Source organism: Copadichromis virginalis, linkage group LG13 (assembly GCF_057382275.1).
Source record: "Copadichromis virginalis isolate Kocher_CV1m ecotype Utaka linkage group LG13, C_Virginalis_male_GT1.1, whole genome shotgun sequence".
Classification (NCBI taxonomy): Eukaryota; Metazoa; Chordata; class Actinopteri; order Cichliformes; family Cichlidae; genus Copadichromis; species Copadichromis virginalis.
The window spans coordinates 27,140,727-27,168,198 of record NC_140630.1 but is presented as its reverse complement, the minus strand read 5'-3'; the positions used below and the strand labels follow the sequence as shown (position 1 = coordinate 27,168,198).

General features: G+C 41.1%; 1 protein-coding gene across 1 annotated transcript; it reads left to right on the top strand.

Moving 5' to 3' along the window:
• The first annotated feature begins 2,468 nt into the window (after positions 1 to 2,468).
• On the top strand, positions 2,469 to 27,345 carry kmo (kynurenine 3-monooxygenase). The gene is made up of 15 exons (XM_085478318.1): positions 2,469 to 2,596; positions 2,845 to 2,914; positions 3,057 to 3,154; positions 3,711 to 3,800; positions 4,539 to 4,587; positions 6,015 to 6,102; positions 16,448 to 16,613; positions 16,713 to 16,784; positions 20,811 to 20,932; positions 21,420 to 21,567; positions 21,641 to 21,698; positions 21,791 to 21,873; positions 23,857 to 23,958; positions 24,056 to 24,115; positions 25,470 to 27,345. Exons 1-15 carry the CDS (start codon positions 2,534 to 2,536, stop codon positions 25,614 to 25,616), a joined length of 1,416 nt encoding a protein of 471 aa, XP_085334444.1. The 5' UTR covers positions 2,469 to 2,533; the 3' UTR covers positions 25,617 to 27,345.
• Positions 27,346 to 27,472: the final 127 nt, after the last annotated feature.

The following is a 27,472-nucleotide window of genomic DNA, read 5'->3' as shown; positions in this document are numbered from 1 at the left end:
ATAGAAGAGCAGAGCGCACCTCATAGAGGCAGGTTGTCAAATATTTAATAGATTCTGCCACTGACGCCTTAGACCACGACAGCGTCCGTCGTAAAGCCAAATACTCAAGATTATAATGGCAACGAAGCGCCAAACTGGCTAGAGTAGTTCAGAATATTGAGCACTGTCATTGATTCGGAAACCGATTAGACAGTCTGCGTGTAGATTTCCTTTTACGTTAAGCATGACAGATCAAGTTTCCAGCCCTTTGTCAGAGTGAAAAATGAATAAAGCTGCTATGGAAAAACAGGAAATTTTATAATTTGGTTTTCCTAAAAAAATATTATTATTAATAATAATTTTTTTTAAAATCACAAGGCTTGTCCGTGGTCCTCCATCTCCTCTAAATGTATAATACAAGCAATCGGTAGTTAATATTTTATTTTAAAGTCTCAAAAGAAATTACTATATTAGCCTATCTACATTTGAAAACTGTGTATGACTATAAGTGTGCATAATATTATGGTTGTTGTGTGTAAGAAAATATGACTCAGTCGTTAAGAATGAATTTAAATAACCAAAAATTGCTGCTCTGTACTGTGCTTTGGGTCGCTCTCTGCATTATCCTTTCTACACTCACTGGCCACTTCTTTAGGTCCACCCGTTCAGATAAATATATATCTAATCAGCCAACAACATGGAAACAATTCAGTACATTTAGGCATGTAGACATGATCAAGACAACCTGCGAAATTTCAAACTGAGCATCAGAATTTGAAAGAAAGGTGAAATTAAGTGACTTTGAATGTGGCACGCTGTCTGAGTATTTCTAAAATTACTGATTTTGTCCACAAAACAATCTGTAGGGTTTATAGAGAATGGTCCAAAAAGAGAAAACATCCACTGAGTACCAGTTCTTTGGTTGAAAATGCTTTGCTGATACCTTCTGATAGGAAGACATCATTAAGGTATGTAGAAGAGCATGTCTGAATGCACAACACATTTTACACTAAGGAATATTAATATGAAATTGTTACACAGTTGGTAACACAGGTTTTTACGGTGGTTGAGCTTTTGCCCGTCTTTACTGATAAACTCTGCCTCTCTAAGAATCTCATTTCATATCCAGTCATGTTACTGACTTATTGCCGGTTACCTAATTAGTTGCACAGTGTTCTTCCAGCTATTTCTTTTTAGTATGACTTGCTTTTCAAGCTTGTTATTGCAGTTTTTTTTTTACTCAGTTTAAAAATTTGCCATGTTTTTATATGACATATACCATGTCACAGGGTGAAAGGCAGTGAATACCCTAGACAGGTTTACAGTCTACTGCAGTGTAAATACAGAGAAACAGATGTCCATCCACACATATGGCCAACTTAGAATCACCAGGGAACCTGACCCTATGCATGTGCTTCTTACTGTGACGCAGCAGTGCTAACCAATGATGTTCTGCCACATGCAAGGCATTGCAACCACCCATCTCAGCACTGCCAATATTAACTCTGTATTGCCCATAGTTGATCAGTTGTGCATTATCATGACTTACTAACCTGCTTGCAAGAAAACAAACAAGGAGACAATTCACATTTTAAAAAGAAGGTCAGAGCAGTCACAAAGAATTCAAGACAGGCCTAAAATATTAGTTTTTACATCACAAGGCAAATGCATATATATATAAAACAGGCAGCATTAAATGTATTAAAAAGAAACTAACCGGCTATACAGCTAGCAGTAGGTTACCAATCCAAAATGCTTGTTGTTTCCATACCACACCTTACTTATCCCATAAGTTGGCCACGACTGATATGACGCTTCTGTTTCTACTCCGTTTTCTTTTTTTCTGTTCAGCTTATATATATATATACATATATATATATATATATATATATATATATATATATATATATATATATATATATATATATATATATATATCTCGCCGGTCTGATTTTGACATTTCCGTGCGCTCGGGGGCCCCCTGCTGGTTGGTGTGGTAATTTCGCCAAAGCGATATAGGAACCTGTAGCCACTAGATGGCAGCAGATTTCTTTCCTCATATATCTATAATTGCATCTGTTCTGATCGGGAGCTCTAATCCGTCACACTAGGCACCTTTTCCGTTAAAGATTCAGGTAACGTCCTCCCCAAAAACATATGTCTGTTGTGAATTTGTGGTCACTCCTATTACGAATGAACTCTCTGAACTCAGGAAAATCTGCAAAGTCTAGTCTAAGGGGGTTTTGGACGTGAGGAAGGTGAATGTTTTCACTTTCAGGATTAATATTGCGCAATAAGGTAGAAGTTGTCATAAAGTTAAACTTATGCAACTCATGCATAAGTTTAACCGAGGGACATCAGATGCTTTGTGTCAGCAGAGATGCCCAACACTGTTTGGACAATCCTGTTATCCGTTGCACGTATTTGCTTTCAAAAGGGGAACTGATTATGAAAGTAAAACGCTCCTCCTCTTTTAAATCTTAACTCAGCTATCCCGCCAGTCCCTTTGGACTGGACACCGTGTGGGTCAGAGAGCTGGAGCACCCTGAGCACAATGGAGAAATCAACAAGCAGACAGAGCAGGAAAAAAGTTGTAGCAGTGGTGGGAGGTGGTTTGGTAAGACAAGAAACTCAAAGTGAAGTATTATTAATGTGCTTTTTTTTTTCACGCCGTGTGGCCTTTGACTTTCACACTTTAGAAAGTGTATTTGCATTTTAAAGGCTTCATTTAAGGGGAAAGATTGTTTAGCAGTGGGTATATGCAGCTTACATATTAATATTGTTACTTGTTTGACCATAAGATAATTATGTATACAAGACCATGCAGAATGGGATTGCACAAAGTTTCTACAATCTATCCTTTAGGTTGGGGCACTGAATGCCTGCTTCTTTGCAAAAAGAGGCTTTGATGTGGAACTCTTTGAAAGTCGGGAAGGTAGCATTCAAAGCATTTTTTCCTTTAAACTTTGGTTTTCTCTGTAATTGCTATCATCACACACTACTCTCTGACAAATATACCCACACACTAAAGAACATTACACTAACGTGTAAAACCTGTGCATGTGGTCTCTGGTCAGATATCCGACGTGCTAAGATTGTGAAGGGGAGAAGCATCAACCTGGCCTTGTCTCATCGAGGCCGGCAAGCACTGAAACATGTTGGACTGGAGGAGAAGGTATGCCGATTTATTCACTGTTTAAGTAGTAAAGCAGAGGTAAGGCAAAGTTTACAGGAGGGGGGCTTGGTGACCCCCTGCCACAACTCCCCACCCCTCCCACTTGTTTATTGGACCAAATGAAAGACCAAAGTGCATGGAGGCAAACCTCCTTTTGATTTCTAGCAACAAAATAGCATGAAGCCATTCCCCGGGAAATCTCCCACTCTCCTATTTTTCTTTCTTTTTTTTTGCTTGAGTCCACTCAGGATGCTTTATAATAGCATCTAAGGTCACTGGCCCTTTTTTTGGTGCTCCAAATTTGCTGCGCTGATCACGTCATGAGCGAACTCTGCATCAGTCCCTTATTTTTACACATGCATGACTTTTCAGGTTGACAGAATAAGGCCCGCTCCGCCACATTTTCACATATACTATAAAGGGCAGACACTGAGTCACAAGCTGGCTGTCCATAGATTGCCCTTGTTTAACTTTTGTGCAGAAATGTCTGCCGTTATTTATCCCCAATGGTCCAGTTTTAACATTTAAGATGTTCTGCAATTTTTTTCTTTCTTAGATTGTTGCCAAAGGAATCCCGATGCATGCAAGAATGATCCATTCGCTGAATGGGAAACAGTCCCCAATCCCTTATGGCAGGAAAGGCCAGGTAAGCCTTACCAAGTGCATGACTGCTGTCAGATAGTACAGAATTTTCTAATTCTGTGATGTCTCACACTTACACAAAACCAAAAAGTCTAAATGAACCAGATTACACTGTGAAGACTGATTAATGAGCAGAAAATATGTTACTTATATGATATGCTGCTCATTACTGTTTCTTTTTGAGGGCTGTTTAACTGACTGCACATCCATTTTCTATCATTAGTTTGCTGAAAAATAATGTTACATAATAGTCTGTTTTTTGCTAAACATACTGTAAGAATTGCCTCATGTGTACAGATACAGCCTGCAGATGAATAATTTACTTTGCTTGCTAAATCTCCCCTGTGTTAAAACGCGTACCCCCCCCCCCACACACACACACACACTGGTAGTTGTTTGGTGAAGTAACACAAGAATTCACCAAAGGATGACAACTACAAGTGACAGGCTGTGCAGTGAGACTTGAGTTTTTGTCACACGACAGTATAGAGTTTGTTTGCCTTTACAGACTGCAGACTTTTAGGGTGTTTGGAAGCTGTTGTTCGATTAGAGTGCTGACAGTATGGCGAGGATTCTTCACCTCGTGGTTGGGGGAAAAAAAACAAAATTATACAGTGAAGATAGTGAAAGCAGAGGCAGGCATTCTAAACCCTAGAGACTTCCTGTTTCCATATGAAAATGAGCAGAGTTGATAAGCTGTACCTGTACAATTGCACTACATTACAGATTGTTCTCCTTTCAGTACATCCTGTCGGTAGACCGAGCCAATTTGAACAAAGAGCTGCTAACAGGTAAGAACATAAATAGTGTCTCTGGAAGTGAGATGACATTACCAAGCAACTGTCACACCAAAATGGAATTTTTATCAGCCAAACGCTGAGTCTTTGTTACAAGGAAATGAGTCAAAATGTTTTTTGTTTTTTTTTTGGCATAGGTTTTCCTTCTTTCCGACATACAGCCTATATGGGCAGTTTAACTTGTTGGGGTTCAAATAATACAGGGGTGTCAAACATAAGGCCCGAGGGCCAGAATCGACACCACAAAAGACTCCAATCCAGTCGACTGGATGACTTGGATGGGACAAACTTTGGACTTTTAATAGCATTTTCATAAGTTTTACAGCCGTTCCTCATGATCAATTGCTCCCTTGTAGCTATTAACACAACGTCAAAGTGATTAATTGATAAATAATTAAATGAAAATAAATTACTGGAGGAAAAAAAGGGACATTCTTTCTGAATTTAAGCCCAGTCATACTGACACATTTTTCAGTTATTACAGCAGCACTTTTTCATCATGTATTTATGCATCTCAGGGATTTAATGTGTACTTAATCTTTTCTACAATGACAGAAAGGCGTGTTTCACCGGTCCACCCCACTTAAGATCAAAGTGGGCTGCATGCAACCCACGATGTAAAATGAGGCACTGAAATAAGACATAAATGTTACAATGACATGTTTGCCACACCTGACCTGCAAATCCCAAAAGACACAAAAATTTCAGATCAAACTTAAAGTAGAGCACATGAATTAATCAGCATTTAACAAGAGTCCCAACTATATGTCTTGTCATTAAGTGCTTTGTGCTGGCTAATGAGCTTTGATGATGAAAAGTGATGCAGAAATAAACAAGTGGATTCGTTCATGTTAAAGGATACTCTCTTTCAGCAGTTGTCCTAATTTTGTTTGATTGTTATTGAGCTGAGCCTCGACCACCGCAGATGCCCGCTGTGCAGTAGCTTTATGCACGCCTTCGAACCGGCTGAGTGCGTCACGTGACGTCAGAGGATATGTTAGTGTTTCAGCTAAAAAGGATTTTGCCTAATATTTAATGAAGAGCCTCAGTGTACGTTTGGAGATAATGTGCGACAGCATGGGTCTACATTTAATTAGATTGCCTGCTCGTGCTGAAAGAGAGGCTGATTACAAAGCCGTCACTCTTATCAGGGTCCATCCAGGCTTCTGGAGCGAACGCCGAGATAAAGAGATTTTGGAAAGTGTGACAGCCTAAACATAGGTTTTCATAAAACCACTGTCAGCTGTGCTGTGTTGTTCATGAGATTCGTCCTAATTGCCATGAGGCCGTATTCCCTCAGTGGCTGAACATTTCCTGATTGTTTTAATGAAGTATAGAGTGGTCATATTAAACTGATGCTGTTGTGTCATGCTTGCATCAGTGCTAAAAAAACAGTTTTTGTAACATTTTTCCCCTCACAGCGGCAGAGACATATCCAAACACAAAGATGAACTTCGACCACAAACTGCAGGACTGGAATGCTGAAACGGGCCTGATGACCTTTGCCAGGTAAACAGTCACTAATCTTATACATGCCACATGCAGACAGTCACCTAAGGAGAGGGTCTGCACTTTGGGATTCTTTGTTTTAACTCTGGATTTATTGACTATGGGCCTGTACATGTTAAACGCCTAAGGCTGGAGTTGGTGAAAAACAAGCTGTACTTGAAACCTTGTGGTGGGACTTTCTAGTTGCTCTGTAACTGGTTCTGCTTGAAGTAAATGTGACAACTCAATTAACACTGAAAGACCTCTGGGTGTCATAATCCGAGTGAGTGTCTGCTGTTTTGGTGTGTGTTGGCTGCCTGTCAGCTACTCTTATGTTTAGTTTTGCCGTTCGTGAAACAATACTCAACTCACCTGCAGCTCGCTTTGCACGTCCTCTGCCACTACTGTGGCTGCACAATCATCGTTGGCTATCTGCCATCACTCATCCACTCAGGCTACATGCTACAGCCGCATCCACGTCACCTGCCTGCCATTGTCAATCACTGGGAATAAGGATTGGATCAACCACCTCTCTCATCCCGCTTCGCAGCCAGGACACTCCCTTCAAAGAGTTAATTTCCCTTCAGCTGAAAAGTAAGCCATTGCTCCTAACTCACTTTTAGCCAGTTGTCCACATGTCAGAGACTCGCATTACATTTTCCTTGTTTACAGTTTTGTTTCCCTGTGTTCAATAAAGCACTGTCAACTGCTCGTCAGTTGTCTCTAGGGTCTGTTTTTGGGTCCACTCTGACGTATCGGCCTTCTGTCCACTGACAGTACAGAATGGCCTAAAAGAATCAACCCAGCAGATCTAATTCTGACCACAATATCCAAACAAGTTGCCATTATCGGTTGGCCTGAGTGGGCCTCCAGTTTCTGTGATGTAAACCCATGACAAGGAGGGGGAGATTCTTTCTGCAGTTCAGGGGCTCTGTTCTGAGGTCACACCTGCTGCTCACCAGCCTCCAGCCTTCAAGAGCTAAAGAAAACTTTTGCTCATTCAGCCTCTGAGGGAAGAAATTAATAAATCTGTGTCGAGCTAAGCGTAGTGTGGCCGAATTTGTTGTCGATTTTTGCACAGGAGCCCTTTGCACGCCTTATACGATCAAATGAATCATCAACTGGCATCACGGGACAAGCCTGGTTCGTTTGAGGATTTAGTCTCTCTTTCTCTCTCTCGATTGATAATCATCTGAGGGAGAGAGGCTGAACAAGACCATTAATCTCATAAAACAATGTTCCAATCCTTCCCTGTGTCCATTTTGCCATCTCTGGAAAAAACATCCACCATAAGCTCCACCATCCACCTCTCTCTCCTCCTTATCCTCCACCCGAACCTATGCAGATCGGGCGATCTTGGCTCACTTAGGAGGAAAGAGAGAGGTGCTTTTATGCCCGTGAATGTTTCTATTATGGGAATCCAGATCATTTTCTTGCTGCATTCCTTCTTCGGCCAAAAAATTACCCACCCCCGTAATTTCAGGGATACAGGTGGAAGGCTCGTCGATTACTTCCAAACCCTGTCTCCCGCTACCAGTCACCCTTCGCTTCAACCAGGTCTCCAGTTCCCTCCATACTCTTATAGATTTTGGTGCTGAACAAAACCTCATCGATCTTGAGTTAGTCAAGCAGTTGGACCTCCCACTCATCCCCCCCTACCGGCCACTGGACTAAACAGCCAAGTTTTTGCTCACATTCACACCAAACCAAGCCCATTTGTTTATTCTCCTCCGGAAATCATTGGGAATCCATTTCATTATTCAAATTCGCTTCACCCGACACCTCTTTGATCCTCGGCTATTCATGGTTGGAAAAGAAAAATTATCATTGATTGGGCCGGCAATAAAGTAGCTTTTTGGAGTCTCTTCTGTTTGGCAGATTGCTTACAATCGGCCCTACCTACCGGTTCCTTTGACTCATTGCCACCTGCCAACCAACCATCGGTGCTATCCTCTGCTCTGAAGGAGTACCATAACCTACAGGAAGTAAAGATAAAGCTGTGTCTCCTCCTCCCCACAGGCCCTGTGATTGTGCCATTGACCCCCACTCCCTCAGTTTCATGATCCAAGTGAGTTTCTGCTGTTTTTTTTTTTTTTTTTTGCCATGCTGGTTCCAGCATCCACACATTGGGGTGGAGGTTCATTTCTACACCTGTGGTCCATCAGTGGCAATCAGCAGACTGGCTAATTTAAGACCAGCTCAGCCTTCCACTCATTGCCTGTCTGTCAGCTACTCCTATGTTTAGTTTTGCCGTTCCTGGAACAATACTCAACTCACCTGCAGCTCGCTTTGCACATCCTCTGCCACTACTGTGGCTGCACAATCATTGCTGGCTATCTGCCATCACTCAGTCTACACGCTACGGCAGCATCCACGTCACCTGCCTGTCCTTGTGAATTACTGGAAATAAAGGATTGGATCAACCACCTCTCTCATCCCGCTTCTCAGCTGGGACACTCCCTCCCTCCACGGAGCTCATTTCACTTCACCTGCATTTCACGTCAGAGACTCATGCTACATTTTCCTCAACTCACCTGCAGCAGTTTCCCTGTGTTCAATAAAGCACTGTTAACTGCTAGTCAGTTGTCTCTTCAGTCTGCTTTTGGGTCCACTTCCACATATCTGCCTATTGGCCTCTGACACAGAATCTTTTTAGACATGATCAACATATCCATGCCGTAAAATATTAACACAGGATGCACGAGCACAAACTCCGCTCAGTCTGATCAGAGGGTCCTAAATTGAAAGGAGCCTTATCTATAATGTGTTTAACAACAACAACAACAAACATTTGATGTGTATGCTGCCCTATCTGCTTGAATGAGTCACTGTGAAGTTACTGCACTTAAAAAACCCCACTTTGATTAAAAGAAGTCTTTTGTAGGCTTCAAATGCCACCCAGTCTCACACACCTTATGCATCCAGGGCACGTCTCTCCTGTTCTGCTGTGGCTGAACTGCAGCAGGATGTATTTGCTCTCTCAAGTGTATATAATTTAAAGCACACGAATAATCTGCTGGTCCTGTCTGTAGTTGCATCATCCCATACTAGGTGGGAAATGTACAACAGAAAGCCATCGGCATGAAATGCGTAAATGCAGATGACCTCTAGTCACAGAGTGTGACTCCCTTAAATCCATGCAGTGCTGCAAATGTAAATTAAAAACAATCTGAAGCCAGACTCTCATCATTACAAAACTAGATGCTGTTAGATTTACTATGCACTGGGTAATTATGCACGGCTTTATAGCTGGTCATTAACAATAATAAATCCACTTAGCTAATATTGTTGTAATGGTATTTAAGCAACTATCTGTATTCAGATGTTCCTGTGACCTAAACTCTCATTACTGTGTAGACTGGAAACTGCATTCAAAGTATGTATGGCAACCAAATGAAAGATTTAATGATCTTTTATCAGGAGTGTTATCATTTTAACTCCATCTGCATCAGGACTAAAGTGGAGCCCTGACTCCTCACGCTTCTTGACTTAGGATGTTGGCTAATGGAAGTAATACTACCATATCCCTCTACTGCATGACTTTTTAATTTTTTGGGGAAAAAATATTTCTCCCTATTTTGGGGGAGCTTTAGGGTTCCTAATAATATATCAATCATAAAATTTGACCCCCCCCAAACAGATATTGGTTTGTTGCTTCAAGGCAACACTGTGCGATAACGGTAGTAAAATGCCAAGTTATTCTATAATAAGTTGTATTAGTACAACAAGAATGAACAAATAAATAAACAACAAATAAACAATGTAAACATTTCACAGAACAATAAAACACCAAAATGCATCCAACATTTGACCCTAACCACGCACACGCACATGCATACCTTGTGTTTCCATCACTTTTGGGGACATTACATTAACTTACATACATTTCCTGGAGACTTACCCATCACAAGTCCCTGCCTGAACCTTACCCTAACCCTAGCCTAAAATTGAATGATTTAACCTGCAATTTGTCCCCATAAAGTAGGCGAGACCTCACAATGTGAGTGTGTACACAAATTTGTGTCCCCACAACAATAAGTAATACACGACCACACACACACACACACACACACACACACACACGCACACACAGCAAAATTGGTATGGCCCGGATCAGGCTCACACAATGTGCTTACACATGGCCCACATACCACAAAGAATGACGGCCCTTTGGTGGCCCAGACCTGGTTTGCCAGAGGTGGCCCACACATGGGCCAGCACAAGGCCAGTTTCAGACACACTGGTGGCCCTGTGCTGGCCCATGTTTGGATTAACTCTGGCAAACCTGATCTGGGACACCAAAGGGCCGTCATTCATTGCGGTATGTGGGCCATCTGTAGGGGATGTGCAGCCACGGGCCAGTTGTAGACAAACTGCTGGCCATGTGCTGGCCCAGAACAGTTTCAGCTCTGGCCCCAGATGTCAGCCTAATGTGTAACATGCCACATTCACCCACTTTAGCTTAACTGAGTGCTTCCTAACTACATTCATACACATTCACATTCTTGACATGCAGACCGGAGGAGCCAGGGATCAAACCACTAACCTTCCGATCAGTTTGTAACCTGCTCTACCACCTGAGATATGGCATGCCATCGCATAAACGGTGGCGTCATTGCCAGACCTAGCACACATCTGGTTGACATACACTCTGCCAAAACACCAGTCAGTCAGAAGTGCCAGCTTGATGCCAGATCTGGGCCAGACCTGTTTTCTGTAGGCCTGGGCCACATAAACCAAGCCACAATCAAGCCATTTATGGCAAGCCATCACATAGACAGTGCCATCTATGCCAGGCCTGGCCCATATCTGGATGACATACGTCTTATCATGCCAGAAGTCAGCCAGCAGTGCCGACTTGATACCAGATCCTGGCCAGACCTGCTTGCTATGTGGGCACTAACACAGACACAGTTACTTTACCAACTGACCCCTGAGCTCCTAAGTGTCCTTCAAACCTCATTCAAGGATCCACTCCTCTACTTCACTGTCACTTCCTGAAAGCTCACTTTCTGAGGACAGAAAGTGCACATTCCCTTGGTTTCCTTCCATAAAAGGTATTTACATCCATGTCCTGTAATTATGAGCAGATTGTAAAGTAAAAAACATTGACTATGATCATATAAATGCACACAAACACATCTCTACACACATGCTAATGCATTATATTGCCTGAAAGAAACTGGGCTAACTACGCAGTGTTGCCTTGAGGCAATGAATGAAAATGAAAAGTAACAGTTTTACTGCATAAATAAATTTGCTGCTAATATGCTTCTTAACGTATTCATGCACATACAAGTATTTTTAATATACATTTATTTTACTATAAACATGTAAAAGAGTGATCTTTATCTTGCCTCCTAATGGAAATGTCTCTCATGTAGTGTAGCTTGTGGAAAGGGGTCCACTACGGTGGCCCTGAAGTGCAAATCACACCAACAAATTGCTAAACACAACAACAAAATTGAGAGGCCCTGAAGTGCAAATCACACCAACAAATTGCTAAACACAACAACAAAATTGAGAAACACAAAAACAAATGGAGAATCACAAAACAAAATTGAGAAGCACAAAAACAAAATTGAGAAGCACAAAAACAAATGGAGAATCACAAAATCAAATTAAGAAGCACAAAAAAAAATTGTCCAAAGACATGCAGCTTGAGGGGATAGGTTAATTGGAAAATCCAAATTGCCATTGTGTGAATGTGCGAGTGAATGTGAGTGCGAATGGTTGTCTGTCCCTGTGTGTTGGCCCTGCGACAGACTGGCGACCTGTCCAGGGTGTACCCCGCCTCTCGCCCTATGACAGCTGGGATAGGCTCCAGCGCCCCCCGCGACCCTGAAAAGGATAAGCGGAAGCGAATGGATGGATGGATGGAAAAACAAAATTGAGAAGCACAAAAACAAAACTGAGAATCACAAAAACAAAATTGAGAATCACAAAAACAAAATTGAGAAGCACAAATACAAATTAAAAATCACAAAAACAAAACTGAGAATCACAAAAACAAAATTGAGAAGCACAAAAACAAAATTGAGAAGCACAAAATCAAATCAAGAAGCACAAAATCAAATCAAGAAGCACAAAAACAAATTGAGAAGCACAATTACATTAAGAAAACCGGAAAGGGTAGGTACCAGTCGGCAACAGGAGACATCACTGATTTTTGAATCACTGAATATTGTGTATGTTGGAAAAGTGACAGAAATGCTGGACACTATTTGTAAATGGTTTTATTAAAGAAAATTTTTAATGTTTCCTTTTGGTTAAATGTTAATATTTAAATCCATGCCAGTTGCTGTATATTATGAACAATATTATATTCAATTTAGCAAGAGGGAAAGGAAACACTACTAACATTAAAAAATGAAGGAAAAACAGAAGGGCTGGAGCACTCAAGTAAGTCCAAAGGTTTTATTAGGTGCAAAAAAAAGGAAAGAAACTAACGTTTCGACACAGTGTGTGTCTTCGTCAGAGTAACTCTGACAAATGTCATTACAAACTGAAGTTCAGTTGGTATCTAAAACCCAGCTATGTCCTTCAGGGCCAAATACAGTTCTGTGGCTGATTCCCAGTCTTGTGGCTGCTGCAGTGTGTTTTGTTGTACAGCCTGTTGTAAATATTCCTAAATGTTTGGATCACCACACAATCCAACCAGTAGCCCCTCCTCGGGAAACACATCCAGTTCCCTCTCCTCAACAGCAAATCCACAGTCTCTTGAACCATATCTGCAAAATGAAAATAGAACAGTGAAGGATTTTTGCTGACAATATGGAACTATATAAATCAACGCATGCAGTGACATGTTATAAACTGCTCTATCATACTTATGTGTAAAATTATGAATATATATTAACCAACTTAAGCAATAACAACACCTTGCATTTAGTTTGATGCAAAAGGTTAATTCATTTTCAAGGTTAATTCAGGCAAGAGAGAGTTCGTTTGGAATCCCCCCTGGACACGATGCAAGTCTGCTTGGCCGGATCCTGTGTTTGTTCCAGAGGTCTTTGCATTCATCCAGGCCTTTCTGTAGAACCCCTCTGAAGCAGAATCTCAGCAAGCATTGGTGTTCGTGGCTTCCATTTAAGTTTCCAGAGTCTCTTAGGTCTCCAAACAAGTCCATCCAAAACTGAGACCTGGGTATATAATTAATATTTAAGAATCAATTTAGCTTTGTTCTTGGTCATTTTATAGGGTTTGTTACATTTTGGTCCCATTTAAAACATGCCACAAATGGATGTCAAACAAAGTAATGCATATTAGTTTTCCATAAATATTGAAGCGACCCTGCAGTAATGTTCTTGTTAAAAATGCTGTATTCTTTTCACTCTGTTCTGTGTGTTGATTGTGAGGAGTGGAGAGTTTGGTCTGAGTTTTTCAATTTGTATTGGCGTCGTTAAATCTAGGCAAGCATACTCATTTCGGCACAACAGCTGACGGTGACCATTTTGAGTTCCTGCAATAAAGTGATGGCTGTTAACGTCTATCTCATCCAACTTTTCAACACGTCCAGCAGGACGCTACTCTATTTTCTTAAATGCATGTAAAAAAAAACAAAAACGATCTGATCAGCTTTCACTGTATCGTTATCGTTTATTGTACAACTTTTCTTTGATTCCAGCAACCTGAGTACAAGAGGGGGTGTTAAGATATTCATTGTGTGTACTCATGTTGTACAGTGTTTAACTGCATTATGGTTACTGTGGTTTAACAGAGACAGTATTTTAGTTGCCACCACAAGGAGGCACTGTTTCATTGTAAGAGCACGGATGCTGCGTCATCACGCCCCTAAGAAAAAAAAAAGTATACCACAACGAAAATGGCACCCATGAGAAAAGTTTTGCCGCATGTTGATGAGGAATAAAGTTCCCAAAATATTAAGGACATTTTTGCCTCCGTCGTCATTTTCCTTCGAGTTGATCGCTGTCGGTGCTGCAATACTCAACATGTCTTCTTGAAAAGCCATCTATACATCCTGACAGGGCCAAGCCAAAGGGTTTCAGTTTATCATAGCCATCTACATGCCATATGTAATTGGGCCCCATGGAGTGATACGTGCGTCTTGTGAACCTCCTTCGAGTTCTCAAAGCGATTCCTTGAGGATTTAGTTGTCTCAACAGCCTCATAACTACATCACGCTTGACACACAGCTTGTGTTTTTGTTTGAGAACTTGCCACATGGTCCGATATCCAAACAATTGTCCTGGTCCTCGAAGCTCGGCCAAAATGGCACGCCTCACCTCAGGAAGTGGAGAATAGTTGCCTCGTCTGTACAGTCCAGATTCTTTTAATTGCGTTTTCAGTGTACGCATACTAATTGAAATGTCACGATTACACTTGAGCATATCCAGTATCACCTCATATGTATGTCCTGAATCAAAATATTCTCGAATAGCAACAGCTATGTTTGGGTCACCGCTAATGTTCATGTTTGAAAAAATGCGCTACAGGCAGAGTAACTTCCGGTTCCAAAGATGAACAGCGCGGACGTCCAATCAGTGATGTCTCCTGTTGCCGACTGGTACCTACCCTTTCCGGTTTTCTTAATGTAATTGTGCTTCTCAATTTGTTTTTGTGATTCTTCTTTTGTTTTTGTGCTTCTTAATTTGATTTTGTGATTCTCAGTTTTGTTTTTGTGCTTCTCAATTTTGTTGTTGTGTTTAGCAATTTGTTGGTGTGATTTGCACTTCAGGGCCACCGTAGTCCCCCCCCCCCCCCCCCCCCCAAATGAAAGTCACACCACCTTCAACTCATCATTTTATTGGAAAGAGATGTGCCTGGTAGCATTATTTAAAAAAAAAAAAAAAGGTGTTTTTTTTTTTTTGAAGGGCCAGTGTGAGGCATGAAAATGTGGTTTGTTGCCTCAGGGCAACGCTATGCAGTAGAGGGATACACACACACACACACTCTGAATATTGTGTTGACATTCATGGTCAAGAATGAATTTCCAAAAAAATAGCGTTGTTAATATCTAAAAGAAATTTGTGTCAGGGCTCTGTCTGCAGGCGGATGGAGAGGAGGATCCAAATGCGAGACTCTGAGACTCTGGAATTGAATTGAGACTGAGAACCTTAGCTTTATTGCTGGCGACAAACGAAAACGTGAACAGAACAATGACACCGAGAACTGAACACACAGGCATAATTCTGAGGGTACGACGCGACACCGAGCATGGGAAAACACAGGGCTAATATACACAGGGTAGTAATGAGGAAATGGGCCACAGAAGGGAGACACAGCTGGGGGAGATCAGGGCTAACGAGACGGGGGAGCTAAGCTGCACACACTAACAAAAGACAAAGACTTTCACAACAAGACAGGAAGTACTAAACCAGATGCAGACATGACGCTGAGAGACAGACTAGCCACTGAACAGAAACTGCAATACACATGAGAACCCAAAACCTAAGAACTGATCCCTCACCAAGAATAACAGAAACAGATCCATAATGATAATAATAAACAGAGCACCAGAACATCAGAAAACAATCCATAATGCAAAAATAAACCAAAACATAATAAACTCAAAATACTGGGTCCAACGGACCCAGAACCGTGACATCTTGTATTATCAAGATTTTTTGGGTTTTGAGGTTTTATGTACTCCACCTCAGCTTTGATTGGTCAAGCACTTTAATTCTTGAGAAAACGCATCTAACATGAAATGAAATATTTGTCAGTCGTGTGTGTTGTTAATAATAAAGTAATAAGCTAACTGTTTTTTTCTGAATAGATGGACAAAAACTGAAATGTTGTCTTCAGAACTTTCTGCCAGAAAGATTTTCTAAGATGTAGTTACAGACAAAGGAATCTATTCAAATCAAACCAGGCTATATATATTATAAAGTGTTATCATTAAGTTGAACTTGCTAAACTTTAACTAGATTAAGGTTAATGGGTAGCTAAGTAAAAGTTTTAATGACCACTAAATGATCATCATGTGGCTTTTGATTCTAATAATAGTGACATTCTGACATTGTAAATTTAATAGAAATCTGCTGTATCTAATGGAACATTCAAGAAGATACAGTTTAAGTCAACTCGGGCTTTGAGTCAGTAGTTCATTTGTGTCTCATTCAGACCTTAAGCTAATAGCCTCGAGGCTGAGCAGTTACCTTATTTTCTCAAGTATCAGAAAAGAGAGGCTTTCTATAAAGCCAAGCAGTGACAGCTCTGTACGCGATAGGACACTGCTTCCAGTAAGCCTTTGCTCATTACACGATTCAATTCTTATGGGTATTTTTTGTGTAATTAGGAACTCTGTGGCTTAATCATTAAAGCAGTTAATTCTTAAAAATAACCTCCATGTTACTTAGTTTTTAATGAAGTTAACTTGTCATGTTGCTAATGTGTTTCTCAGGTTGGACGGGTCCAAGGAGCAGGTCAAGGCAGACTTGATTGTGGGGTGTGATGGGGCTTTCTCTGCCGTACGTAAGCAGTTCCTTCGGCGTAGCCGCTTCGACTATAGCCAGACCTACATCCCTCATGGCTACATGGAGCTCACCATGCTACCCATTAATGGAGAGGTCAGCACGCTTCTAGTATTTGGCTCAGCAAAATTCATCTGCAGTGGTAGTTATCTTTCTGCTCATTTAATTTCTGCTGGCTGTCTTCATTATCCCCAGTTTGCTATGAAGCCTAATTATCTACACATCTGGCCACGAAACACATTTATGATGATCGCCCTGCCCAACTTGGTAAGTGTGAACTGATTTCTAAACTATATCAGTGAAATTAAGCAATTCAAGATTTGTTTATTTGTAAAGTTACTACTGCATATTATGTGGCAAGCTAAAGGAAACAAACACTAGCACCTTTCAGAGCTTGACTGACCTCTGGGATGTCCTCATGGAGTTAATTAGGCTCACTTCATAACTATGAAGTGAGGCTTACTCATCAGAAGTATCTTGGCACCCTGAGGTTCACCCTACTTTTCACACAGCAGTGTTGCACTCCTTCCCACCTGTGCCTCTGCATCTTTTTCTCTGACTCAACAACTCTCTGTCGTTCCTTTATCTGGTTAATCCCATAATGATTTGTCTGCGTGGCTGAATCAGCACAACTCTTTTCCTCGCCTAAAGGAGACTAGGTTAAGGCAACTGACTTTTGAGTGCCTTCACACTGTCACTCACTCCCCATTTCCCAGAAACACATTTCACACGGCTGTGAAAAAAAAATTGTCTTCCTTGCTGTGGATACCATGGTAACAGTGCTAAAATGTCCACGGGGAGGACTTTGTGATGTTGATAGATGACACCTGCTCAGAATGCAAAAATAAACACAACCTTAGTGAACTTCCATCCAGTGGTGTCTGGCATTCCGTTTACATTGAGGATGGAAAATTCTAAACTATGATCAGCAGGGAAGATTTCTCAAACATATAAATTCATCCTTCCATTCTCTTCTGCTTATCCTTTTTCAGGGTCGCGGGGGGTGGGGGGTTGCTGGAGCTTATCCCAGCTGTCTTAGGGCGAGCGGCGGGGTACATCTCTCGTGCATCTGTGGAAACCCACTGAAGCATTTAGACAAAGTTGCTGACACTTGCAATCTAGAAAGCGATGTGATTCACTTTATTCAAGTGTTTAGTGTGTGAGGTACCCGTTTAACTGCCTGACGTTTTAATGTCATCTGCCTAATTAATTTTTAGGAGGGGCTATGCGTTTACCTGCTGCTCTCTGGCAGGTAGCTCCATGCCCTCCTGGGTTTTAAATGCACCTTAGAACACACATGCATCAACACTACAATGAGCGGGCGGAGGGAGGTTTGGAGTCTTCTCTCACCCCCGTTCTCTGCGACCTGCTGGAGCAGGGGGGCTAGGAGGAGGAGTTGGCCGTCCGACTGCGGTCTGGAGTGTGGGGCCTCCCTGCAGCTGCGGAGTCGGGGCGGTCTGCCTCTCCCCACCGCAGGGAAAAGGGTAACACCACCTGGGTCTGGGTGCAGTTCCCCCCTCCAGGGGCAAGGGTACCTAGACCCGGTTCGTAGAGTATGCTTGGGGAGTGTGATCGTGTGTACAGCGTCTCTTTATGTCTGTCTCCACGTTGGTTGAGTGTGGAGTGAGTGCATATGAGAGCATGAGGGTGGGAATGGATGTTTGTGTCTGTGTGTGCCTGTATGTCTGTGTCTATATGTCAGGTTGGGTATCAGACGCCACCTCTCTGGGGACATCTCAGGCCCTCCAAGGTTTGGAGGTCTATCTCCCCCCACCATCACTTCCCCTGCCAGTGGTGGACTCCCTCAGGTGTCGGTGCGTTGGTGGTTCTTTGTGTCTGGGGGTGGGCGTCCAGGTACACACCGGCTCACTCCTTGGCGGCCGCTTATCGGGGCCTGGAGCCTGGGGCTCGCTCGGGCCACTTCGGAGGTGGGGTGCCCCCGGCCTCTCGGCCTGGGGCTCGGTCACTCAGGCGCAGCTGGCTGCCGGCGGAGCTCACGGGCGCGTCACTGCAACTCCCCCTGGCTTCTGCTCCGCGGCTGCTGAGTGAGCCCTCATCTGGGACTCTCCTCAGCTCTTACTGGGACAGTGGCGCGGCTGCCCCTCTGTTGGTCTTCCTTGGTCTCTTGTGTTCTGGGGGCCTCTGGATGTCTGGAGTTTTGATCTCCTCCATACCTGCTTCATGCCCTGGAGGACGGGGCTGTGGCCCCCCCACACCCTCTAGCAGATCATTACATGAAGGAACCTTTTAAAAAACAAAAAACAAGCGCGTCCATGCTCACAGGTGTACACACGGGTGATCACACCCACAAACTACACCCTTTTTGGCTCCTACCTCAAAGCACACTGTGTTCTGTTGATCGTATGTGCTGCACAATAATGTTTAATATTTAGTATTTACTGTCATATTCCCATATATCATTGTGATGTTGTTTATTCTATTACTCTTGTTCTCTTCTGCTTGTTTTCTTTTTTCTTTCTCAACAGGTGATCCAGGTGATCGATATATGCATTTTCTTTTTCTTTTTTCTTTTTTTCTGCCCGTTCTGTTGGTTTTTGTCTTTTGCCCTTCTCCCCCGTCCCTCTTCTCAGCTGTTTCTCTTTCCCTCTTTCTTTCTCCCCTTCTTTCCTCCAGTCAAGTCTGTCCCGTATTCAGCAAGTGAAAATAAAATAAACAATAAAAGGTGAATCAAATGGACCATTATGGCAAGGCTGGGATGGTCAATTTGGTAAAGTAAATCCGTTGGGCATCTTTCTTTGCCTTTAGACAATAATTCTGATGGCAAAAGAGCCAAACGGGACAGGCAAAAAAAAAAAAAAAAAATTTCATTAAACATTTGTGATGGATTTAAGGTGAATGTTTTTAAGGCTTTTAATAATCAAACTGTGTTGATTATATTGTCATTTGTGTACTGTGTGGTATGCAGGGTGTGAGTGATTTTGTTTACTTCAACCAGAACGATAATGATGAAGGAGGAATGAACACAGTGGCCTTCAGTTTTTCTTGATCTTACTTTTACTTGAACTTGCTTCCAAAAAGGAACAGGAACTTTATCGAGACCCACTAATATGTACATGTACATCACATGTAAATCACAATGGCTGTTACCTTTCCCCATTACACAGTTCCTGCATTAACTTAAGATTTTCTTTCTTTTTTGTACATGCCAGGGAAGTTGGCATTCCGTCCATCCATTCATCCTCTTCCGCTTATCCTTATCAGGGTCACAGAGGGGTCAACAGCAACAACACTTTTACCTTTTGGTTCAGAAAAGTCTTCAAAAATAGCTCAACTTTTATTGAAGCCTAAATGAAATTATCATTAGTAAAATGCTAACATTAGAAAACTATATCACAGTTGCATGACTTAATCGTCACCACCAAACTGGTGACACCAAATGGTAGCAGAATTTATCCTTGTTGGGGAGTTTGTAGGTTCATTGGCCAATCACTTTAAGTAGAATATCCCTGAAACTACTATTCAGTGGCAATCTACGAAAGAGTACTGGGAATGAAAAAAGAAAGAACAATCCTTATGGATTAATGGTATTTCTTTATAGAAACGTCTCTTCCTATGTCCCAGAGGACAACACAGATTAAAACACAAGCATGTTAACTAATGCTTTATGACCAAATATCAGTAAAACTAAAACTAATAACATTCGTCCTTAACTGTACTGTTACATAAGGAGACAAATTATGCTAATGCTTAAAACTTTAATATCTTTTGATAATTGAATGTTAATCATTATTATTGCTATCAATATACTATAATTATCTATGTTTATTTAGCTGGTCTATTTTCCAGATTTAGATGATTAAAGCCATATTATTAAAAAGTGCAATACATAGCTGGCAGTGTAAAACCTGCAGTTAAACTCACATTAACAGCAGCATTAGCATAAATAATAAATACAGAAGATAATTAGATATTATTCTGAAACTGACCATTCTGCAAAATAAGTGCTTTGGGTACTTTGTTTTTATGGTAATCTCCTACATTTACTGATGTTGTAATAAAGGTGTACTTATTTTGGCCTGTTAGTATGCAGTTAGCATAGTTTGGGGGAAAAAAAACAAGATTCAATGTGCCAAAATGAGTGAGACCACACAACAGTCTAATCTTTCATTTGGATGTATAACTTGGCGTGATGCTAACAGTTCAGTTCTCATGTATCTCTGCTGGAACAACAGGCAGTAAAAGGTTAATCATGTGAAGCATCCTGTGATCAAGAGTGTCACGATGGATTTGGGAGCTAACGTCTCTGTGTACTCTGTTTACTTTCTGATTTAGGACAAGACATTCACCTGTACCCTTTTCATGCCCTTTGAAGATTTTGAGAAGATCACCACAGGAGATGAAGTCATCGAGTTTTTCCAGAAATACTTCCCTGACACCATACCACTAATAGGAGCGTAAGTGACTTTCTCCCTCCCCACCCATTTCCCTGAATCCCCCGTCTGCCTTTATCTCTTCATCCGACCTGCCAAAGTGTCTTCAAAAGGCCTTTTATTTCCCGTCATCCCATCAGCTCCAGCCACATCCACAGCTCTGTTCTGTGAAGTGTGAAATTGCAGACTTACAGTTATATGGATTTTGTGAGGTGAGGTTCTAATTTGAGGTGAACCATATGTTGCGGGTGACAGAGGTGGGGGGCTGTGTGAGGCACAGAAACGCTTGAAGCTTTCATTCAGTTACTCATTCAGAGTGCTTTGGCATAAACGGCTAAGTGCCTGCTTTAATTTCTCAGTTTAGCTGCTTAGTTAGACAAACAGAGCATAGCTGTGTTTGTGTCTTGTGATAAATGCTCTTTTGGCAAACACAAAACAGTCTGTTGCAACTGTCAGATTAAATTGTGCAAAATGAGTTTGTAATTCTTGAATTTCAATTTTTGTGTTGCAGGGATACTCTCCAGAGAGATTATTTCCGATTGCCTGCGCAGGCCATGGTGTCTGTCAAATGCAACCCATATCACATTGGTGACGCGTGCGTCCTTATGGGTGATGCAGCCCATGCAGTAGTGCCTTTCTATGGACAAGGAATGAATGCTGTAAGTAGCACTAAATGAGGGGAGGAAAAGGCAGAATTAGACAGAGACTAATTCATCTATTCATGTTTTATAGGGCTTTGAGGACTGCATTGTCTTTGACGAGATAATGGATCAATTCAATGAGGATTTCAGTAAGCACTTTTTAAATGACCAAAGATTAACGAAGAGAGAAAAGCTGAGCATACAGATTAATTTCCATACGGCCCTTTGTGTATCCCGCTAGGTGCTGTTCTGCCTGAGTATACCAGAGTTCGGGTTCCAGACGACCACGCAATTGCTGACTTGGCCATGTACAACTACATTGAAGTAATCCACATATTTTTTTTAATATGAAAGCAGGAAGTTGTGGTCAAAATTTTATACACTGTATGATTTACAGTGTATGAATTTGTTGAGCTGTTTTTTGTTTTTGTTTTTTACATAGTGGGATGATTGTACAGCATACATATTTAATGAATTTTAAAAAAAGTATTGGGTGCACAAGTTAGATTTTTTTATTTTATTTTGATTTTCTCTAATCCACAAATGGTCAAATATATACTTATACTGCCATGTCACGCTGTGTGGCAGGCAGGATTGGACCCAAACGCAGGACTCGCAAAACACAAAGGGATGAATTAAGGGAGGCAGCTTTATTGTGCTGAAGAAAACTAACATACAGAATACAAGAAACAAAACCTAAAACTGGAAACTAGGAACAAGAACAGAAAAGCTAGAAAACTAAGAAACTAGGAGCAGACTCTGAAGAAAACCAGGGAAATGATGAGCACGGAGAAACATACACAGCAAATGGGAATGACACGACAACCGGGAGAGGAGAACCCAGGACTTAAATACACAAGGGTGTAGCGAAGGAAACAGGAGGGAAACACAGCTGGGGCTAATCTGACAAAATGAGACGGGGAGGAAGCAAAACTGAAAACACTGAGACTGTCAAAGTAAAACAGGAAACAAGAGACCTACACAAAGAAAGTGACTTGACACTGTGACATGGAGGCATGACTAACTAGGGAACCAGAAACACAGAGACAAGAGTAACTAACCGTGGAATATGGAAAGCACAGTGACAGAAAACTAAAAATATAGCACAAGGAGAAAACGATAAAGAGAACCAAAAATGTGAAAAACAACAAATCAAAGAATATAACTTAATCCAAAAACCCAAAACACTGGGTCACAGGCCCAGTACCGTGACATATGATCCCACTAATATTTGGTGAAATGTCACGTAAATTGGTTGGTTTCTTGCCACGGCACAGCTTCTAAGCATAGTGGGTTGAAGTTTCAGTTTTTGTGAAGAAAAGGCTTAATGTAAGCCTGCTTTATCTGTTCCAAATCCTGTTTTGATGTTTGCTTTTTCCAAACATTCTCCCGTTGTAATATCCACTTGTGTCCAAGTTTCAGGTGTTGAGCTGCTTGAGGTGAAGTTGAAGAATTTGTCAGTAACCCTTGTTCTTCATTACTCCATCCATTTTGTGCAATGTACCAGTAGCACTGGCAGCAAAACAGCCCTACTACCACCACTATGCATGAGAGTTGTTACAGTGTTGTTAGGTTTGCACGCCTCGCCTTTATACCTTCAAACATACCACTTGATCATTGATCATTGTCTCATCTGACCATAGAAATTTTCTCCAGAAGGCATTTTGCTTGTCCATTTGGGAACCTGTGAATTGCAGGTGAGCTTGAATGTATCAGAGTTGGGGCAGGGGCTTATTTCTTGGTCAGCAACGTCTCAGACCACAGTGATGTAAAACTCACTTGAAGGGTGGACAGTGACACTGCTGTTCCAACAGTTTCCAGTTCATGGCAGGCTTGATCCTTGGTGGTTCTTGGGTTGTTCCTAAACATCCTAACCAATTTCCTCTCATCTGAGGGTGACCGGGTGACCCATTAAACTTTTGAAACGTCCATCCTAAAGCCATTTTGAAGTACATTTTGAGAACCAACTGCTCAATAAAATGTATTTCCACTGACCTTAAAACTGAAAAACAAAAAGGTGTTGATGGGCATAAGTGATGAAAATCCTCTTCATCACTTCTGAAGCAGAACAGTTCTCTAACCTTCTGTGCATTTAAAGTCTCTCTCTCAAAAGTAATGGATAAAGCAATTAAAAAATAGCAGGACTATGTGTTGGCTTAACAATACTCTTGATCTTCCACTGCTGCAATTATATCGAAAGGCAGGAAGAAGGAAGTCTAAAGTTTCTCATATGGCTGAAAGATCTACCTAATGATATCATAAAATGGACAAATGGCTGACAAACACATTTGTTGTATTGTTTCATAGATGCGAGCACACGTCAACTCCAAATGGTTCCTTTTCAGAAAATATGTTGACAACATCCTCTACTTCTTCATGCCAAAGACAATAATTCCACTTTACACAATGGTAAGTTGGATACAGTATCACTAATGAATAGTAACTGTTTCCACATCATTTTGTCTGAAAACTAAATCTGCTATTCTTTCTGTTTTCTTGTCTCTAGGTCACTTTCACTAGGACCAGATACCACGAAGCAGTCAAGCGGTGGCACTGGCAAAACAAAGTAAAATACTTGGAAAAAATGTGCACTACACATGAATGCAATTTAATTTTGATGGGACTTTTCGTACCTTTGAACAGCTAAGCACTGTAATTAGCAAAGTGACAGTGTTATCAGAAGCAGCACTAAAGGTGGCTGCGACTCTTGAGTAAACAGTTCTCCATTTAACACACATCACGGCCGTACGCGTTTGTGGTTTCTCTCGCTGGGCTGTAGATAAGGCTGTTAGTCCTTGGCTCTGTGTTGAACTGTCTGATTTGCCTGTGCTGGCGGCTTCTGCTCTAATAGACAGTTGGACAGCCGGGATTTTCACAGCCTCCCCTGTAAATTGATTCAACCCGTAGGGCTGTTTGGGCAAAGGGTGAAATGACCTTCATGGGAGAAAGAAAAGAAATATTATCTCTGAAGCATTACAGTTAACACGATAATATGGCGTGATACTGAATATGGAATGACAGGTAAAAATATAGGTCAGAGACAGGGTGGCAGTGAAGTGTAAGGATGTATTATAAAAGTGTCAGTAACAGCAAGGTCATTGATTGGGTGAAGGGATTACTTCACTTTAGGTAAGCAACTGAACTACAACAATTACCCAATTTCCTTCGCGGTCAACCTTCAGGATCAATAAAGTTTTATTATATTGTAATTACATAGAAAAAAGATTTTAAAAAGGTGTCAAATTATTTAATTTACTTTAAATTTTTGAAACAAACACATGTTGTTTATTAACCCTATGACAATAAATGACCTACAAATCATTCAGTTATAACATAACTCAAGGAACCATTGTTATGTCTCTACCTAACAGGGATCATGTTGACATTAAGTTATGTATGTACATATACAATGGTGCCATGTTTAGATGTAATGTCATGTTATCAGTTTGTCTAACAGGCCAGGTAAGAATGGCTGAAATCTGAGCATTTTGCATATATTGCAACAGTTTTATTTGTACGGTGTTTCAAAAGCTAGATGCTTTCCTCCGGGCAGCTCAGCCACAGAGTTTGCTGGTTGGCACCTCAATAACTCCAGTCTCCGCACATCTCTGCACCTCATCTCTGGTCCTCAGCGTCACTATAAAAAGAGGAGCGTTCATTAATTAAATCCCTTCCACCCTCAGCCTCGCTGGCACTGCCCCTCAAGCCCGCTGCACCATCCCTCCACTGCAGCAGAGCCAGAGACCACACCCCTGTCACATACTGCCATTGATCTCCAGGGAAACAAAGCCTGGGTGTTTTCTTTGCAGCTATGTTTGGGATACTGATGTTCATGAAACTGGAAGCAATTTACCAACCTTTGTGTGATTTGTGAAGCAAATAACTGAATTCAAACTAATTATCTATTCATTTCTTCACAGGTGATAAACCGTGGCCTGCTGCTCAGTGCTGTGGGGGCTGTTCTTGGTGGTTCCTACCTGCTCATTAAAAATCCTCCAGATATCAACAAGCTCATCGTCTCTGCTGAGAAAATGTGGGACAGGCTTGTGGCTCTCAGGACGCTCTGAGCACAGGCATCATGACTGATCTGACAGACAGGTGTACAGACTTAGAGTTAAACACTAGAAAAGAATTTAGAGGCGCCCAAATATTAATTAGATTTTGACTAAATTATCTAATTCACAGCTATAACTCCAGCAATGGCAAATTACTCCAATAATGGCTGCCCTCACTTCAAGGACTTAGTGATTGATCAGAACGACTTACATCGTTTCATTAGTGTTAAACCGATAATGATCAGCAGCGGTGAGCAGAACACTGCTGTTTTAATTATTAAGCAAGTTTAATTCAAGAACACAGGGTCAGTTTTAGGTGTGTGTAGAAGTTTTTACTGTTTTTACACAAGAATGATGTCAGCTATTTTTCTTTGTCTCCACTGGGCCCAGTGACATTTACTTCACGCAAAATCTGGGATTTGTTTTTGTTTTTAAAGCTGCATTATGTTTTTGCAATGTTTCACTTATACATACATTACTGTGCAAATATATTGAGCCAACCCTTATTTCTTTATATAGGTGCAGGGAAATAGGTGCAGTGATTTATTGAAACATGCTAAAACATAAATGCAAATATAGACGACAGAATTGTGTACAACTCTTTGGATGTTTTGTTCTGTGGTCTGTCAAGATCGTGTCACACTGCTTCAAGAAAGGTGAAAGTTTCCTATTTATTAAGGATATGACTATCAAACGCTGTTCACCTGCAGTATAGGTTTAGATCTGCCAGCCCTCCACTTTTTTAAAGACACTTCACACCACTCTGAGATGTGATAGGTATTTTCTGCCTGTCAGACTGTGTTATCTTTGATTTTTATCTGTTTATCTTTTTTGTAGATTTAACTACAGAAATTTTTACAACAGCCTGCTGGTAACAAAGATACAATTTTACATATGTACTTCTGACCAACCGCCAATGTAGTATTTCCTCTGTTTGGGCTTGGAGTTTGGCTGGTTTGTCCACTTCGAATGTGCTGCTATGCTCACCAGGCTATAATCTATATAAAACAAGTGAAGATGACTGGTTTTAAGGACTTTTATTTACCCTTCATGAAACTCATTGATCATTTTCACTCTCTAACAAAAAGCATAAATGTTAAATTTCCAGTTTTGTCACCTATGGACACAGCTAGGCAACTTTTTTTTTCTGTTTCCAGTCTTTATTATAAGATATGCTTCATAGTGAAAATACAGTAAGAAATCAACCAAGTCCCAGTTTTCCAACTGTCTAAAAAGACAAAATCCCTCTCACTCGTTCTCACATCCACAGTTAAAAGGGTTTTTATCAGCTAAGGAAAACCATTCATTAAATCTATTCATAGCTGACAGCTCAGGAGGAAATGAAAGGAGTGTGTCACTAAGGTCTTAGTCTCATTTCCTCTTAGTCTTCAAGTAGGGCTACTCCCATCGTCCTAATACATACAAATCTACCAAGTGTAATTTCACAGTGACTGATCTTGTCACACTTGATATTTACATTAAAATAAGATGAGCTTAAGTAAACAGGCTAGATAGCTTAAAATAGGGTCTCTTTATTGAATCCATACACAGTAATGTCAGTTTGTGCATTATGGGTTATGGCTAAGAATCTAAGGCTTGTATTCCATTATACACAGTTGGGTACCAACCAAAAAATGAAAATGCTACCACATGTTAAGCCAAACTCAGGTCCTCAACTGCCTTTCATATACTCAACAAAGTCCTACAGCTGTCACATATACTGTATGGCATATCTGACAAATGCGTGTGAGAAAAATACCACCACTACTACATTAAGTTACTTATATCACAACAGCCGATGTTAGATGAGGATGTCAAACTTTCATACTACTCAAACTGGTTTATTTGAGAACTTGGGCTTACAGTTG